The sequence below is a fragment of the Ambystoma mexicanum genome, chromosome 3p (genome assembly GCF_040938575.1).
Source record: "Ambystoma mexicanum isolate Mex_15411 chromosome 3p, UKY_AmexF1_1, whole genome shotgun sequence".
In the NCBI taxonomy this organism is placed as follows: Eukaryota; Metazoa; Chordata; class Amphibia; order Caudata; family Ambystomatidae; genus Ambystoma; species Ambystoma mexicanum.
The window spans coordinates 1,266,348,968-1,266,365,977 of NC_090925.1; the positions used below are offsets into that span (position 1 = coordinate 1,266,348,968).

At 43.8% G+C, this 17,010-nt stretch overlaps 1 protein-coding gene across 3 annotated transcripts in view; it reads right to left on the minus strand.

The window, feature by feature from the left end:
- Positions 1–17,010, minus strand: part of POLR3H (RNA polymerase III subunit H) — a 128,173-nt gene that overhangs the window by 23,276 nt on the left and 87,887 nt on the right. For all 3 annotated transcript variants that reach the window (XM_069652764.1, XM_069652762.1, XM_069652763.1), the window contains one exon: positions 16,459–16,663. In XM_069652764.1, the coding sequence (XP_069508865.1) occupies positions 16,459–16,663 (205 nt within the window). The remainder of the gene's footprint in view (positions 1–16,458; positions 16,664–17,010) is intronic.

A 17,010-nucleotide genomic window follows, 5' to 3' on the forward strand; every position in this document is an offset into this window, starting at 1 on the left:
ATGTCCCTACTGAATAGGAACCCTTCTTCCTCAAGCAAAAAGGAACAGAGCGTGGGCTGTAGTTTACAATATAGGAGGGGGCACTGTATCTTTATTTCCTTCTAGCTTCATATGAAACGTAATTACAGATGATTTGTAGGCACAAATAATCTATCTTGCGGCATCACTACTGGTGTAATGAGTCGTGTTTTATGAAAGAACAACCTACAGATTTCATAATCTCCTCAAATTCATTCATGTTTGTTCTGTCCAATTAACCAGTTTCACTTTTGTTCCATTTCCCATAATATAATGCACTCAAGGACGCGTAGCATGCAGAGCTCAATGGCAGTGGCTGCACATACCAACCTATTCCCTTACCACCATGCTGTGGCAAGTGAGCACACACCCAACAATTATTTTTTCTCAGTATTGAGTGAGTCATATTCATTATTAACAATAAGGTGTTATTTCCATATCCTTCCCTATGTCTTTCTTCCATTGGGGACAAAGTATAAGTAATCACATGGACCGGGCTTTCAGTAGGGGAGATATTTCTAACAGGCAAGAGCATTTCTAATGGGTGCATTTCTTCTAAGTACCATAATACCAATAATGTCATTATTGGGGCTAATATACTCATCACACACATGACTATTGTAAAGATCAGCATACAATTTTTTCGGCAATCTTTTTTTTGTAACCTTCCAGTCTCTATATTTAACTCATTATCAGCAGTGGTGCAGGAGGAGGCAAAAGCAGGTGCCGGCATTTTTCTCTCAAAGTCCTTCTCCAACAATGTTCGTCGTGAATATCTCTCATCGTTGCACTTTTTCTTCCTTTTTTTTTCCCGATGGTAGCAAGTTCGGAAATGTCAACAGTTTATTCTGCCAGTTCTCAACAGCCTGGATTGCTATACGTTGGGCAAGATTTCTGTGCATCTGCACATTGCTCAAAGAACTCCAGAGCAGTTATCAATTGCCTTTTGTAATATACGAGCCCCTCTTGTCCGTGAGGGGTGATCTACATATGGATTTTTTTTAGCACCAGGGAGTCGCGTTCTTGAGCTGTCCGATGTGCACAACCCTCACGCCGCTCTCCCCTAGGCCTCCGGTTCCCACTTCATCCACCCTTTGGGAAACCGAGGCAACAAAGATCAAACAAAATTAAGATTTGATCACTCCTTCTTTGGAGGCCGTAAGTTATACCGCCTGTTCCCGGTATCGTGTGATCAACGAATAGTGCGGGTGCACTTTCAGGCTCAGAGTCGGCCTGCGGCGCAATGACAGATGATGGGCGCCAAAGTGATGGTACAGGCTTCGTGTCAGCCAGCAGTGATGCAGGTTCTGCTGGACAACATTGAGGCACTCTTTGCCCCTTCTCCTTTATAGCAATCTTTCCAGGCTTTGTTTCAGGATCAGACCGATTTTGTGGCAAAGAGCTGGCAACTGTTTCTTTCGATTCTAGGGCCGCTGTCTCTCCTTTGTCCTCTCGATCTGGCAGTGTCCTCTCGATCTGGCAGTTTTTCCAACGGCGATGGGACCTTTTTAGCATGCGTTGCATGTATCCATGCCTTCCTCCCGTCCACACGGATTGCTGTCTGTGTTGCCAAAAGTATCTGGTAGGGCCCACACCATCTGGGTGCAAGCAATGACTTTCTTTCGAAATTCTTCACTAGAACCCACTCTCCAGGTTCCCGTAAATGCCCCGGACCAGTGTATTTGACGGGAAGAGCCTCCTGCACCTGCTGATGAATCAAACGCAATTTCTGCATTAAAAGGTTACAATAAGTACTGAGCACAGGATATTCTACCTCTTTTAGCCGCTTTGTCTGTGGTGCACACCAAACATTCGCCGGCCTCCCCAGTATGATTTTGTATGGGGAGAGCCCAGTTCTTGCCTGCACAGATGTGCGCATGCACAGTAACGCCAGCGGCAATGCGTCTACCCAACGCAACTTGTTTCCTGCAGAGATTTTGCTAATTTTGGCCTTTAATATGCCGTTTTGGCGCTCAACAAGACTGGCACTCATGGGGTGCCTGGCGCAATGGAATCTCTTATCAATCTGGAGACCTGCGCAAATCTGTAATACCACTGCGCCCACAAAATGCGGGCCATTTTCTGACCATATGACCCAGGGCAGACCGAACCGTGAAAAATATTCCTTTAACATTACTTTTACAGTGCTCGTGGCGGTGCAGTCTTAACGGATATGCTTCCACCCACTTACTGAACGCACACACAACCACTAAAACATACTTCAAGTTTTGGCACCTCTCCATCTCTATGAAATCAAAATGGATTACCTCAAATGGCATAGAGGGAGGGCCGAAACTGAGTCTCCATTCCCTTCCCCACATTGTGTTGCAAGAACGTAATACAATTTTGTACCAGCCTTTCTGCATTTTTCGTGTGTGTGTTCTGCCATACTGTCGCTAAATGATGGACTATCTTTTTAGCACAAATGTATGTCGGACTGTGGGCCATTGTGACCATCGCGGTTACATAGGAGTTGGGCAGCATCCAATGTCTACTTCTTTTGTCTACCCAGCAGCCTTCTAGATCTAATTCTGCAGAGCCCTCAGCCCATTTTTGTTTTTCGTCAGCAGTTGCTTCTGCCTGCATCTCTTTAACAGTAGCAGTTCCATTTTCTATTATGCAAGGCACTTCTTCTGACTGTACTGTTAACATCTTGGTATTCAAATCAGTGGCAGTTTGCTTCGCAATCCTGTCTGCAAATGAGTTTCCCTCTCCTACTTTACATGTTACTTTTTTATGCGCCTCGCATTTCACTATCGCTAGGCGCTTTGGACACATAAGTGCAGACAGTAATTGTATAATCAAAGGGCCATGTTGAATTCTGGCACCATGCGATGTCACGAAACCCCTCTCAGCCCAGAGTCGGCCGAAGTTATGTACCACGCCAAAGGTATATTGGCTGTCAGTATATATGTTTACACTCAGATTCTCAGATGTTTCACAAGCTCTGGTTAACGCCATTATCTCCGCGGCTTGTGTGGAGTTGTAAGGGATTCTTTTGCTTTCTACAATACTTTTCAGTGTAGTGATAGCATAGGAAGCAGTTGATGTGCCATCAAGTAATTTGAAACAGGAGCCGTCACAAAACAGTTCTCCATCTGGCTCTTTTTGTGGGGTATGTGTTAATCAATTCTTCCTTTTGTTTCTTCCTCAGTGACCATTAAACCATCATGGGGAGGTGATTCATTCTCACCTACTTCTTCCGTGGGAAGTAGCATTAATTCTGCAGGATTCAAAGCGCTACACCTCATAATTTGGATGTGTGGCGCGAATAGGACAATTTCATATCTAGTCAGTCTAGCAGAAGTGAGGTGTTGCATCTGCGTTCGATTTAACAGAACGTAAATGGCATGTGGCACTATCAAAATTAAGGTGTACCCCAACACCATTCCTTCATTTTTTTTTGTTTTGCATGACTTACAGCTGTAATGTTATCCTTTTCTTTGAATGGCAAGCCAACATTGAGTTGAACCTTAGTAATTATCAACGTGCATATCCATTTACAACTCGCTCCTTTATTGTTCTTGAATAGATAGTAATTAACTAATCCGCTTTCACCAAACATGTGTATGTACGATCTTGGTGAGTATACACCCTTAAACCATTTCTGTAATAATGAAATAGTGTTTAGTCTTAATCTTGCAGAAATGGTTTGACTTAAACAGCCATTGAAGGACATATTTGGATTCATAATCCACTGGTTGGTTAATGAGTAAATGTAGACATTCGCCTCGTGCGCACGTTGCCAAGCAACAGGGCGGAGGGGCACATAAGGCGTTCACAACACGAGCAAATGCAGACTAAGGTAACTAAACTCATTAGATTGAAAACTTCGCGCGCACGTTGCCAAGCAACAGGGCGAAGCGGCACACATGGCGTCAGGTATCCATGGGAACAAATAAATTAGTCCCAAGATGGCGGCCGTGTAGAACAGTGAAGCCGACGCGAGTGATTACTTCCTTCGTCAAGTAAGTGGCGTCTGTTGCTTTAGCACATTAGCGACCCACATGAGGATCGCTTTTGAAATCTGGATTTGCTAACTTTACAAGATAAATACTAACTTGTAGAATGTTAACTTTATCATGTTATAACGGAAAAGAAAATACTATTTAATGGAGAAGTATACTGCGCTTGCACTACAGTGCATGATGTATGATACGCGCATAGATGATTTTGGAACTGAAAGACATTTTGTACATTCTTTTCTTGGTAATGGAGCAGATAATAATGGGATTCGACCCAATACATTTTTTGCGAATAAGAAGTCAGTGAGCCCCAGTGTGGGTAAGTTTTGGCCTGAAGTAGCCATGGTTCTTTTACTACACACAGCAAATAAGTAATAACTGTGACTAATATAACATTTGTCTTTTGTCTCCCCTCCCCACTTTTGCACCTTTCTTTGTGTAATTATTCTTTTTTGAACTCTTTATTGAATATTTTGATTTGTTACCTATTCAATTTCACCGATACTTTCGTATTTTGGGTTTTTTCTTGCAATGCATTCAATGTTTCTTGATTTACTTCCACTTTGAATATGTATGATGTAATACATTGTTGTGTATATGCTTTTTTATCAGTTTAACATATTAGCCCTAATTTGAAAAAGGCCGGCAGAGGCCGAAACACGTGTAATACTATAAGGGCCATTTTTTTTTGGAGAAAAAATATTAAAATACATCTACAATCACCTGAAATAAGGCGCAATGTCCTGGATCTTCTTTTATGCTTTTGCATATTTTCTTTACTATTTTTGACGGGTTTCTTTGTGGCTTACCGTCGGTCCAGCGATTTGCGACAGACCAGTGAATATCAGCAAGAGAGGAGTTATAGATCCCTGTTCACATTTTGGATCTTTTTGCATTTAATTTAAGGTCGAAGGAGTCACCAACAGACCTTAAGCCCAGTTTGTTTGTCTTCAATTTCATATCTAGTCAGTCAAATTCTGACACTGGTATATTCTGTGGCGAAATTGTCAAAAACACTCCATCAGGAGTACAATTTGATTGATTGATTGATATTTTATTTCTATCGCGCTCGTACATAAGTGATTCAGAGCGCGACAAGGGAGGGGAACAGGGGAGAACAAAACAGCGATCTTACTAGGCCCAGTGACATTGAGAACGTGCAAGTGCATGGGAGAGGGGAGAGGTGGAAAGTGCGAAGCAGAGGAGAAACAGATAAATAACAAATAAATAATAAAGGCAACAAACGGTGGTAATGCAGCCAGCAATTTGCAAGTGTTACATCCCGCTGCGCACATCTTTCCAGAAGACGGGCTTTTTTATCAAAAGACACACGCAAACCCGTTTCCCTTCCTTATGGTGTGCAGCGTTTCATTCCCCCGCTCCTTTCACGATGGAGACTGCGGCAGGGAATCTAACAAACTACGACTCCCATGATGCTCCACTGCACTATCATGTGCCCTGCTCCTCCAATCACCGTGCTCTGACGTCTTGCTTTCGGTTTTGGTAAAAGCAGCGTTTTCATTCAGCTCGCTGCTTCTGATTGAAGTTGCTTTCAACTTTGAAGTTACGTCTTCATCATTCCTTGGATCTCTTGGTTTCCTGACCTTTGCCTGCCTAACGGGCCATCTTGTTTGCTGCCCTGTACCAGGACCTTTTTCTTGCCTTCACGGACTGCCTTGCACCACGATTTTGTACTTCTGCCGCCCGCCCGTTAACAGGACCCCCCCTTCCTGCGTTCTTTGATTGATTTGCCTAACGTTTTGTCCCGGCTATTGTCAGCCCGTAAAAAGGAAAGTGCCCGTGTATTTTCGGATTTCTCTCTCCTCTGCAAGCTTTGTCTCCGATTCCTGCACACGATTACTGCAGCTGCTTGCAAGTCTTCCATCCCATCACAACAGCATTTTGTTACTACACTGGTCCCTGCCACCTAGCCCGGAACAGCACATCTAACAGTGTCTCAAACTACCTTTGTGGAAATTACCATTTGGGAAATTACCATCTGGGAATTCATGGACATTACTATCACTTCTGAACTATAGGAAATTGGGATTGCCTTTACCCATCTTCAACAAAGTGCACAGGTGGACGCTGCGCGGAGTGTGCACCAAACTGGACCTAGTGCGCTCCTCGTGCCGTTCGGGTTAGAACCCTCACTAACCTGCCCGTTTATTATTTTATACTGCTGTTTTGTTCACCTTGGATTCATCCCAATACTACTAGTGGTAAGGAGTGTTTCTTTCTCTTCCGATCCATTGTTATAGTTCCCTGAACCGTCCTGACAGCGATATTTGTTTCTAGGTAGGAATATCTGTGCCTCAGTAGCAAGATAGAGAAATCAGGTATAACCCATAGCAGTTTGACTATTCCTATCTGTATAACTGTCACATAAAACTCATCTCTTCTTTATTTTTACAGCTGGTATTTCGTGGCGGTGTGTTCTCCCCATTCTTTTGAGTGATCAGGCTCTTTGTACTGTTTACCCAGTAGAGGGTCATATCATTTTAAAGATCTATACCCTCACAGAGAGGAGGCTCGGTTGGAGGCCCCATCCGAGCTCCTTCAATCAAAACCCTGTGAATACCAGTCCTGGTCATCTACCTATCCAAATCCTAGTTGGTGAGTAACAGCAAGTGCTAGGTTTAAGGCAGCAGACAGGGTAGGTCCGATAAGTGCAGGAAGAAAAAGGGGGGCTGTATGGGTACAGATACAGACCCCAGTACAAGGGGTGGCCCGGAGGCAGTGCGGGAGGGTGGCAGGATGAGCAGGTACCTGGGCCCAAAAGACAGAGGGTGGCCAGGTGTACGGTGGCAAGAAAGAACAGATCAGCAGGGGAGAGGGGGAGCGAAGGCAGAAGAAAAGAGGAAGGTCTTGAGGTGCTTCTGGAACGCCCTCTCTTGTGAATTACTAGCAGTCAAAATACCACTCACTGACACCCAACTCTTAACATCTATTTGATCTACCGCCCGCCAGGCCCCATTGGCACCTTTGATGAAGACCTCAATTCTATTCTATCTAGCAACCTCAAAAGCTCCACTCGAGGACTCTCCCTAGGAGACCTCAACCTGGGCTACAATGACCCGAAAGACCATCCCGCTAGCATCATAGCTAACACTCTCTCTGAATTAGGCTTCATGCAAAGATGCACGCTACCTACACACTCGAAAGGTAGAACACTTGACTGGGTGGCCAACTACAATTTCCTAGCGAATTTCACAAATATCTCACCTCTAGCCTGGACTGATCACCACTTGGTATCATTCATGCTCTCCACCGACAGACCTCCACCCCCGCCTACTACTAAGGCCCTACCCACTCTCACCAGAAACAAGAAAAACATGACAGCAGAAAGACTTATCCCTAATCTACTCCCCACTCTCAACACACTGCCCGACAACCTGGACCGCGAGACCCTGGTTGAAGAATATAACAAGATTAAGCCCACTTCACTGGACCACATTGCCCCCCTTAAACTCAGATCCAGCAAACCGAAAACGCACCTCAATAAATGGTACACACCATTCCTCAAAACCCTAAGGCAGCAAAAAAGAAACTTTGAGGCCACCTGGAAAAAATCCCCATCAGACGCTAACAAACTCAAACTCTCCAAACTAGCTGTACTTTACAAAAAAGAAATCTACATGGCCAAACGAGCTTCCTTTAACTCTCATATATCCCAAGCTAAATCTAACACGAAAGAACTATTTTCAATCCTCGAAGAAATAGATACCCCTATAGCACCCCTTGACACCTGCACCAAAGATAAAAGCTGGTGCACAGAAATTCAAAATGCCCTAGCAAATAAGATCTTGACTCTTCAAAATAATATCTCCAGCAAAAGAGCCTCCCTGAACGACACCCTCAACTCAAAAATTCCCGACAAGATCATGCCCACTGATCTAGCCCGTTTCCAGTTCTCTAAAGTTAACACATTGGAAGTTGAAAAAATCTGATCTATGAAACCATCCAATTGCCAGGGAGATCTGTGCCCTCCACAGCTCATTAAAGATGCTGCCCGTGACCTCTCCCCTTTCATTACAAAACTGATTAATGCCTCCTTCGCTACTGGTTCCATCCCTACTAATCTAAAACACTCCTGGGTACTCCCACTACTGAAAAAACCTACTCTTGACCCAGCCTTACCCACTAATTACTGACCCATAACGACTGTTCCCTTTCTACTAAACATTTTGGACAAGGTTGCCCATGTACAAATACAGAAGCACGTGGAAGAACACAACCTCCTAGGATCTAGACAATCTGGGTTCCGCCCCCAACACGGGACCGAAACCGCCCTCATTGACTTGAAAGCGCAGATCGATTCGCTCAGAGACAATGGGCAAGCCGCCCTACTCCTTCTCCTTGACCTATCGGCCGCTTTCGATTTGGTCGATCACTTGGTCCTATGCTCACACTTCTACTCTTCAGCTCACTTTTCCATGGAGGCCATCACCTGGATCACATCCTTCCTTAATGGCAGGACTATGAGGGTCTTCTCGCCCACTGCTGCTGCAGACCCCATACCCATTACTTGCGGCGTTCCTCAGAGCTCCTGTGTCTTCCCCCACACTATACAACATATTTACCAAGCCCCTTTTCGATGATTTGGATCATCTCGGTATCACCTACACTAACTATGCAGATGATACCCAGATCCTCCTTCCGCTTTCTGGAGATTATGGAAAGGATTTGGCCTTGTTAAATAGGGTGTACATCATCATCCAGGCATAGATGGCCACTCATGGACTATGCCTGAATGATGATAAAACGGAACATATCTTAGGTACTACATTCAGTATAAAGAAACCAGGCTTGGCCTACAATTCCTTCATGATTGACGGAAACATCAAAGTCGGACAGGAGGTCAAAACATTGGGTTTCTATCTAGACTCCAACTGTTCCCTTAAAATACAAGTGAGCTCCCTTGCATCTTCCACGGCTTATATGTGCAAATTAATCCGCGCAGCTAAACCTTTCCTGTCGGACTATAGCTGCCCGACACTCGCCAGAGCTCTCCTTTTGTCTCGCCTCGACTACTGCAATGCCCTTTACCTGGGATCCACCAAGGCCACCACCAGTAAATTGCAAACCCTTCAGAAAAATGCTCTCAGAGCAGCCCTGGGCATCTCCAGAAGAGAACACATCACAAGATTCAGCCAACAGAAAAACGGCATCACTTACACACAAGTCTCTTAATGCCACCCCAATTTACCTGATCAACAGATTCCACAGACGGTCCTCAATAAGACCCACTAGAATTGCATACAAAAACTGTCTATCTGTTCCCCATTACAAACGGGCCACCATAGGGGGCAACAGCTTCCCTGTAAAAGCTGCCAAGCTGTGGAATTCCATACCCCCAAACCTTAGAGAAGACCTGCCCTATCAGAACTTCCGCTCTCTGGCAGTCTCCTGGCTGAAATTGGAGACCCACTAGGACAACGAAGTGCCTAGCGCTACCTGCACAAACTAACCATGTGTGCCTTTTTGCGTACCTGTATATAATGGCCTGTTGGCCTCTACTGATTTGTGTATAACACTGGTGTACCTTATTCTTGTATTATGCATACTCTGTATACTGTAACTAAGCTTCAAAAATTCTTGTAAATGCTGCGCCCCGATACCCCCGGGTACACTCGCGCATTATAAATAATAAAACAAACAAGTGATGGTCTATCGAGCACCCGTGTCTACAAGAAAGCTGCACTCACTATCCCCGACTTTCATTTCTACGTAGGGTCCTTTTTGATTCACGGGAATAGACACTGGTTCCACCACCTGTCTTGGGCTGTCCTATTGAGGATACAACACATCATCTGATGTGTAGTCGCTACTATAATATGTATTGGGTTGTGTATCGAAAATGTTCCTGCCTTTTCCTTTGTTTCGCTCACTCTGACTTTGGCTAAAAGCAGTCTGATTTTGAACTTGGTTTTGATTCGGAGTACCTCTTCCTTGATTATTCTTATGCTGTTGCTGCTGCATATTGTTTCTATTCTGTCCATTTGTTCCTGGGTGTCCCATATGCTGTCTTCTCTGACCATACCCATTCCTATTTTGTAAATGTGAACATTGCGCTCTCCAATGGCCCTCTTCTCTACAATACGCACACTGATTTAGTCCCAGAGGCCCTCCATGCATGTTCAAATTACTTCTCCCTTGCGCATATCCCCTCCCTCTATTGTGTCCCGCCACTTGCTGAAGTAACACCCTCGTTTTCAAATTCACCTTATCCTTTACCTCTTTTTCTGTCTGTATTCACTCGGTTCTCATAATACTGGGCCATATGCAATACTTCGCTTAACGTTTTTGCTTGCCACACACTTTGATGTCATCATTAAGTTTTGAATTGGAGGTATCAACCCTCTCACATACTTAACAAAAAATCTTTTGCCTGCCTCTGTGCTTGCATCCTGTCCACTAAAATCCGTAAATACTTCTTCAAATCTATTAAAAATCTGTGGATAACTCATCCTTGCCCTGAACACATGCAGTTAATTTGTCCCATACAATTCTTTTTTCTGCAACTATTTCCTTCAATTTTTGTATTATCCGTGCCGGTAACGCTGCCATATTTGGCGATGGTTTTTCACCCGCTTTCCTACCCTTATCTTCTATTACTAACTCTTCCCAAGTGGCACCATAAGCCGCCTCATCATCTACTTTCCTTATTTGCTTCCATATATCTGCTGGCACAACTACTGGGAATATTAAGTCTATATCATTCATAGTGAACATGGACGATCTCAAATAGGACTCCATTTCCTTATAGAATCCCGCCAGATTCTTCCTTAAATCAGGAACTGTGTTTTATATTATTCACCTCCTGTCTGGAGAAAGGAAATGCACATATTGTGCTGTATAATGTGCTTCTGTTACCTGTGCTGGTTGCCGATCTGCGGCAGGAATCTCTACTTTTGCACAAAAGTAGGTGGGACTTCTCTCACGGGAAATGCTGCACTTACTTTTCCTCCCCCCTCTCTCATATGCAGTATTATTCCCAAATCAAGTGATAAGGCTGTTTCTCCTGTTCCATGTTCTAATGCTCTTGTATATCGCCATCAATTCTGGGGCGCTAGCTTTCTTATCATCTATATCTCTGTCCTGTAAATATTCAAACATTGTCTGCAATGCTTTTCTTTTCATTGGCAAGGGGTATTCATCAAATATTCCATGCACTTCCATCGTGGGAATACTAGGATCTGTAATCCATCTTAACGCCTCTCATATGCATATTTTTAGTTTTTCACTCACCTGTCTTGACGGCGGAAGAAATCGCCGCTGCACATATGGTACCGCCTCCTTTCTATCCCTCCTTATATCTCTATTCCTATACCCTGGCATGGTAAACATTTCAGCATATGCATCATCAAGTTCATTTTTTAATTCAAAAAGCCTGTCTACATGTTCCTTTATTTCTTCATCGCTCCCTCTACATCGTGCCAAAGCATTCAAATCCAACAACTTCTGCAGCGGTACCATTCCAATTAACTGCTTCCATCTCCCCATTAAATATTCCCCCATGCATTCAAACAATACCCGTCTTTCATTGCTCCTCCTGAAATCATACATCGAAGCCAGTGTCGACGTTTCATCATTCCCGTCTATATACATCGCTGCCTATTCTTGCAATTCCTGTTTTCTCTCCCTGCTGATCGCACTACGGGTCACTCTAGTGCACTCACTTTGTCCCGTCCCCTCTGCCCTCGCATTATCTTCTCTTCTCTGAGTTTAAGTTCAATGGCCGGAGGTGCGGATGGGACAATGGGAACGGGAAGTGACTGCTGCGGCTCTGCAGTTGCGGGCCGCAGTGCTGCTGGCTGGCTAGTGGGAGAGGTGCTGATGGTTTGATCTGTGGCTGTGCTGGGATCTGAACAATAGGGAGGGGCTGAGCAACTGAAGGGGGCTGTGCAATAGACACTGGTGCAGTCTTTTTAGTCTCTTTTGTTGGGCGCTTTTGCCTTGTTTCAGTTAATATTTTGCTTATTAATTCATCTGATGAACGCAACTCTTGTTGTGGATATATTTTGTCTATACTCAACTGACCACCTCTGTCTGATTTTCTCAAATTTTCATCCCACTCCTCCTCCTGCCTCTCCTTCACGCTTTCTGTTTTTGACTTACGCCTGCACGCATTCTTCTCTCTGCTTTTCCAACAAAGCATAGCTTCCTTCCTCCAGTCTCTAAGGACATCAAATGCCGCAGGGCGAGTTTTCTTTTTCAACAGCATTTTTTACTAAGTAGTCTATCCTCAAAATCTCAAAGCTTCTGTGATTCGGCCATTGTAAATAGTCTTCGTGTCTGTTTTGCCTATGCCAAATTTCACAAAACATTATCGCCCCTACATCATACTTCACATACATCTCATACGCCGGCCACCCCACGGGTGGCGCGACCTGGTCATTTTCCAAAGATTGTCTACCGCAGTGGAAAAATCCCACTAAGGTGGACAATACCCCAGGCATGTTTTAATTTACCCTTGGCTAAATCAACCTTACGCTGGGCGTTTGATTTTGCAAAATCAACTCTCAACTAATATCGGGGTTACTTCGAATCGGGGCATGAGTCACTTGATCAATCAATTTGCCTTCTCAAGGCACAAGTCGTCCGTATACTGACGCAACCAATAATCGTCGTGTCTGCGTATCTTGGCTCACTCGGCCTCATTTCGGGACCCTGGCCTCCTTGTTCTCTGGCCGGACACATCGATCAGGGATCAGCTGTGTACAGATCTGCAAAGGAGTCTCTCATCACTTTCACAGGGGCACCCCGAACACCTCTTGATCCCGGCTCGACCGTCTCGTCCTCGCCGTTTCACTCGCCTTCCTTATATTACAACGTACACAATGGAACAGGTGGGGGAGGGTCCCTATTCGGGCACCATTTTGAAGTGGCCCCTAGGGGACCCTCGCGTATGGAAACAAGGCACATTCACCACACACGAACTGATACCCCAGACACGAGGTTGTATTCCCAAAAGCTAGGGTTTATTCCGCAGCAAATAGTCTCAGTTTGCCAAATGGGTCTCACGCCCCGCGACGTGCGTCTCCAGACCCCGAGGGACGCAAGAGAGCGAGCATTGTACAACAGTTATATATATATATATATACACACAAAACGGGCACCTTACAATCAGTAGTGACATATTCAATACCGCCCATAATCTATTTCCTTTGAATGTGGTTCGATGATTGACAATTGTGACGAGTATGACACTTTCAGACATTTATTTAGCAACAGTTTGCAATTTCACGAGCCCGCAGACACAATTCTTTGTTTTAGAGAACACATTGTTCCTGTTCTCGCAAGCAAGCTGCGTGCAGGGGAGAGACACATTCCAGGCCTAGCTATCTTCTAGTTTCTATTTGTGTGCTAGGGGTCAACTCGCTCTCCAAGGCTCTACAGGGCTCAGGGAAGGGGGGCCGCAAAGAAGAACATAATTCAAGCCATTAATTGTTAGTTTCTACCATTTCTACCGCATGAGCGAGACTAGCTGGCACCTGTGTAATGATTAAATGCCTTGTTGCTTACTTCCAAGGATTTGTGAGGGAGGAGACTGGGCATTACTGTCTGGGTCACTAGCGTTATGTTTCAACAAGTATCTTGTGGCCTTGCTCTATGCATAAGCAACAATTCAATAGTGGAGCAGAATAAGCTTTCAGCAAGCAGTTTTAACAGAAGGCAAGAGGCGAAAGTTAAAAACAAAATGGCGACTTCAATCACATCAAAATGGATGCACTTTAGTCAAGCTTATAGATCTGTATTTCTAATACTAAACACATGAGGCGGTTGGTCTTCGACCAACAAAATATATTGCCTCTGTTACTGTGGGGTATCTACTTTTTCTGGACCGACACACCAACATAAATGTCAAGAATAGCTGCAGAAGTCCTCCTCTTATCCAAAATCCGAGCAGGAAACAAGCCCATCAACAGTATGGATCTGCACCCTTGAAAAAGCCTGTAGTTGTTCATTCAACAACTGTCTGGCACTAGTTCCTTTTAGTAGCCATATGTTGCAAATGCAAATGTGCAAACCAAAAATAATGCAAACAAGGTAAAGATTTAACTGCTGCCACATGCCTCTCTTTAGGCACATATAGAAATAATCGAGAGTCCCATGTGTAAAAAGCTTGGGTGATACAAAAGAAACCCATTGCATAGCAAGGACTGTGTGTAACTAAAAAAACAAGAATTCAAAAAAGGAAACAGTACTGACTGTCTGAAGGACTGATCAGTTTCCCCATAATAATAAGCAAAAGGGAAGTCATTCTGAAGGCTTCCCTTCAAAAAGTCAAAACAGGATCACCGACAGAGCAAAAAGAATGGGGTTCCATCGGAACTATGGAGGGAAAGTAGAAAATGTTTCCTTTTAAAAATTATTATAATGGTCCCACTCTGAAGTAAATTGTACAAGGTTCAGAATACCTAAATACACTGCACACTTCCCCTCACTAAACAGAGGGTCTCCGAGGGGTACAATTTAGTCTGACAAGATGCAGATAACACCAGTGGCTACTACATTATATAAATCAATGGTGTAGAACTCAACAAGATGGCATATCATAGATGACGTGACCCATATAAAATATGAAAGAATATGGGGAAAGTAGTCAAACACTAGGAGAGGCAGCAGCTTCAAATACAACAAAGACAAAGAGGCATGGCAAAAGAAGGGAGCTTTACTAGGAGGCAAAGAGTGTTAACACCAGAGAAATAATTTTGCGTGCATTATACCAGGAGTGACTATAACAGGAAATGAGGGGCCAAGAATGGACACTGTAGGGGAAACTTGCAGTTCGTTCTGTAAAACGACAAAGTGCGATCAAACAAAAAGGTGTATACCTTGTTTAGAATACATGATTAAAAAAAGATTTATAAAGAAAATAAAATGAAGATTGTGCGAAGGCTGATGATTTTGGGAGACTGAAGTGGGGATACAGGGTTGAGAAAGGCTAAGCTAAATGCTCATCCTGTTAAGGTAATCAAGTTATTTAATAACACTCTTCAAAGTCGGAGGTGGCATTGGTTGGAAGGTGAACAGAGTGGCCAATTGTGGTGCCAAACGTACCTTTACTAATAGGGTCGCGGATAGCAATGTGGTTCATGGTGATGGGGAGAGTGCAGTAAGTAAGAGGGGAATACCATTGAGGGTTTTGAAACTGGTGTGTCTGGAGCCATTAGCTTAGAAAACAACTGAGGATTGTAATGAGGAAATGAGTGAGATTGGAATACTTGACGTTTTTAGACAAACAAGGTTCAGGAAGCACAGAAAATGAAGGGACAAATAATGAGTGGGTGCTAGCAAAAGTCAAGGATTATGTATTGGTTTCTGTACGGTACTGCATATCGTGTTGGGTTGTGAAGGGGATGTGTAGTATTTGACAGGTGATGTTCTTTGCGAGTTCACCGAGTGTGTATATATTCGAAGAGGGTCACGCGAGACTGAACACAGCTCACTGGTGGATGTGAGCAGCGTTCAAGTCCTTTAATAACATGCCTAATCATTAACTACGTAGTATATGAACAATATATTTTAATTTTGGAGTTCAGTGGTTATGATGACAAAGTAGTTTCTATTTAAACGTACGTTATTTGCTGCTATACAGTACAAAGAAATACAATTAAAGTACAGTAATTTCAAATGACTAAATATATAGAGATCACCTGAAACCAATAATACTCTTAACTATAGTATTAATATTCTAAAATGTCCATCACTTATCTTTGGTATATAGAGTACATCAAACACGAGAGAAAAATTAAAAATAAAAATCAAGGAACTGTATGTGCAGCATATATAGCAGATCAGCATATGAACAAGAGTAGGAGGTCTAATTGACATTAACAATATAAAAAAAGCCAATCAAACAGGATCACTAATGCACACAGAAGAGGAACCAGTTCCACCCATGCACGGTAAAAAAATACTCACAAATGGTATAGATATCTTTAGGGCATTGTTTGAGCTTTATAAATCAAGACTTGATGTCCTTTTGGTCACTGCTCCATGTTAATTTGTGCACCAATTTCTTTACAGATCATGGGTAACGTACTCTTGGAATACACATATACCAGTTCATAAATATTTTTCGATATACCTCGGAATACACCCAGCAACCCCCCCCCCCCCCCCCCCCAACAGTCGCATGCAAAATCGGTTCCAATAATATGAAATTATTTCTTCAAACTTTGCACCCATAATTCTACCACATAAGTGCGTGGCCAAACCATATGAAAAGCCTCAAGCATTTAAATAAAACGGAGCGCATGTCTTATTAGAAACATGTGCCCAAGTGTTAAAAGGTCAACATCATAGTGAACCGAAGGGTTACATTTCTTACTGCCAGACAGTATCCCAAAGTCGGAGCCCTGCTGACACCCCCTCCCCTCCCGCTGCAAAAGAACAGAGCAGCTAAATACCTTACTCCACACATGTGCGCAGAGTATTTAACTACAGGGCTAGGTGTAGAACTTACCACAAGCGTGTAGGGTGCATCCTTTTTTATCACCTCCTCCGTGGTAGAGGTGGAAGCATCAGCTGCACTGGGTCCTGTAGGCGACGTGTCCAGAAAGGTCTCATCCACTACCCGGAAGCGGATCTCTTCCCCGATGTCCATGTAGAGGTCGTGAGCACCTTCGTCTGTCTCATACTCCCAGACCCACACCTGCTCACCCTCATCGCTAGTGGAGTTGGAAGTCAAGGAAGCAGCAGAAGCAGGACAAAGAGGGAAAGGGAGAAGAGCAGGGGTAACATTTTCAAGTTGCAACCTACTAACTAGGCACTTGGCTCCTCAATGCTCCACATGCATATAGCAAACCATTTACTTGCCAAGAGTCATTTATCACCCACCAATGGCTGGTGCACATTTTGAGGCCAAGAGTAGGGGATATGTTGATAGACTATGGTCACGTGTATGTGACATATACTGGGCAACCTGTTACACACTGTAAAACAACGCAATCTTCCTTCTCAAGGAATCTAAAACACTTCCTGTCCTTGTTCTATCAATTAAAATATGCACGTGGGA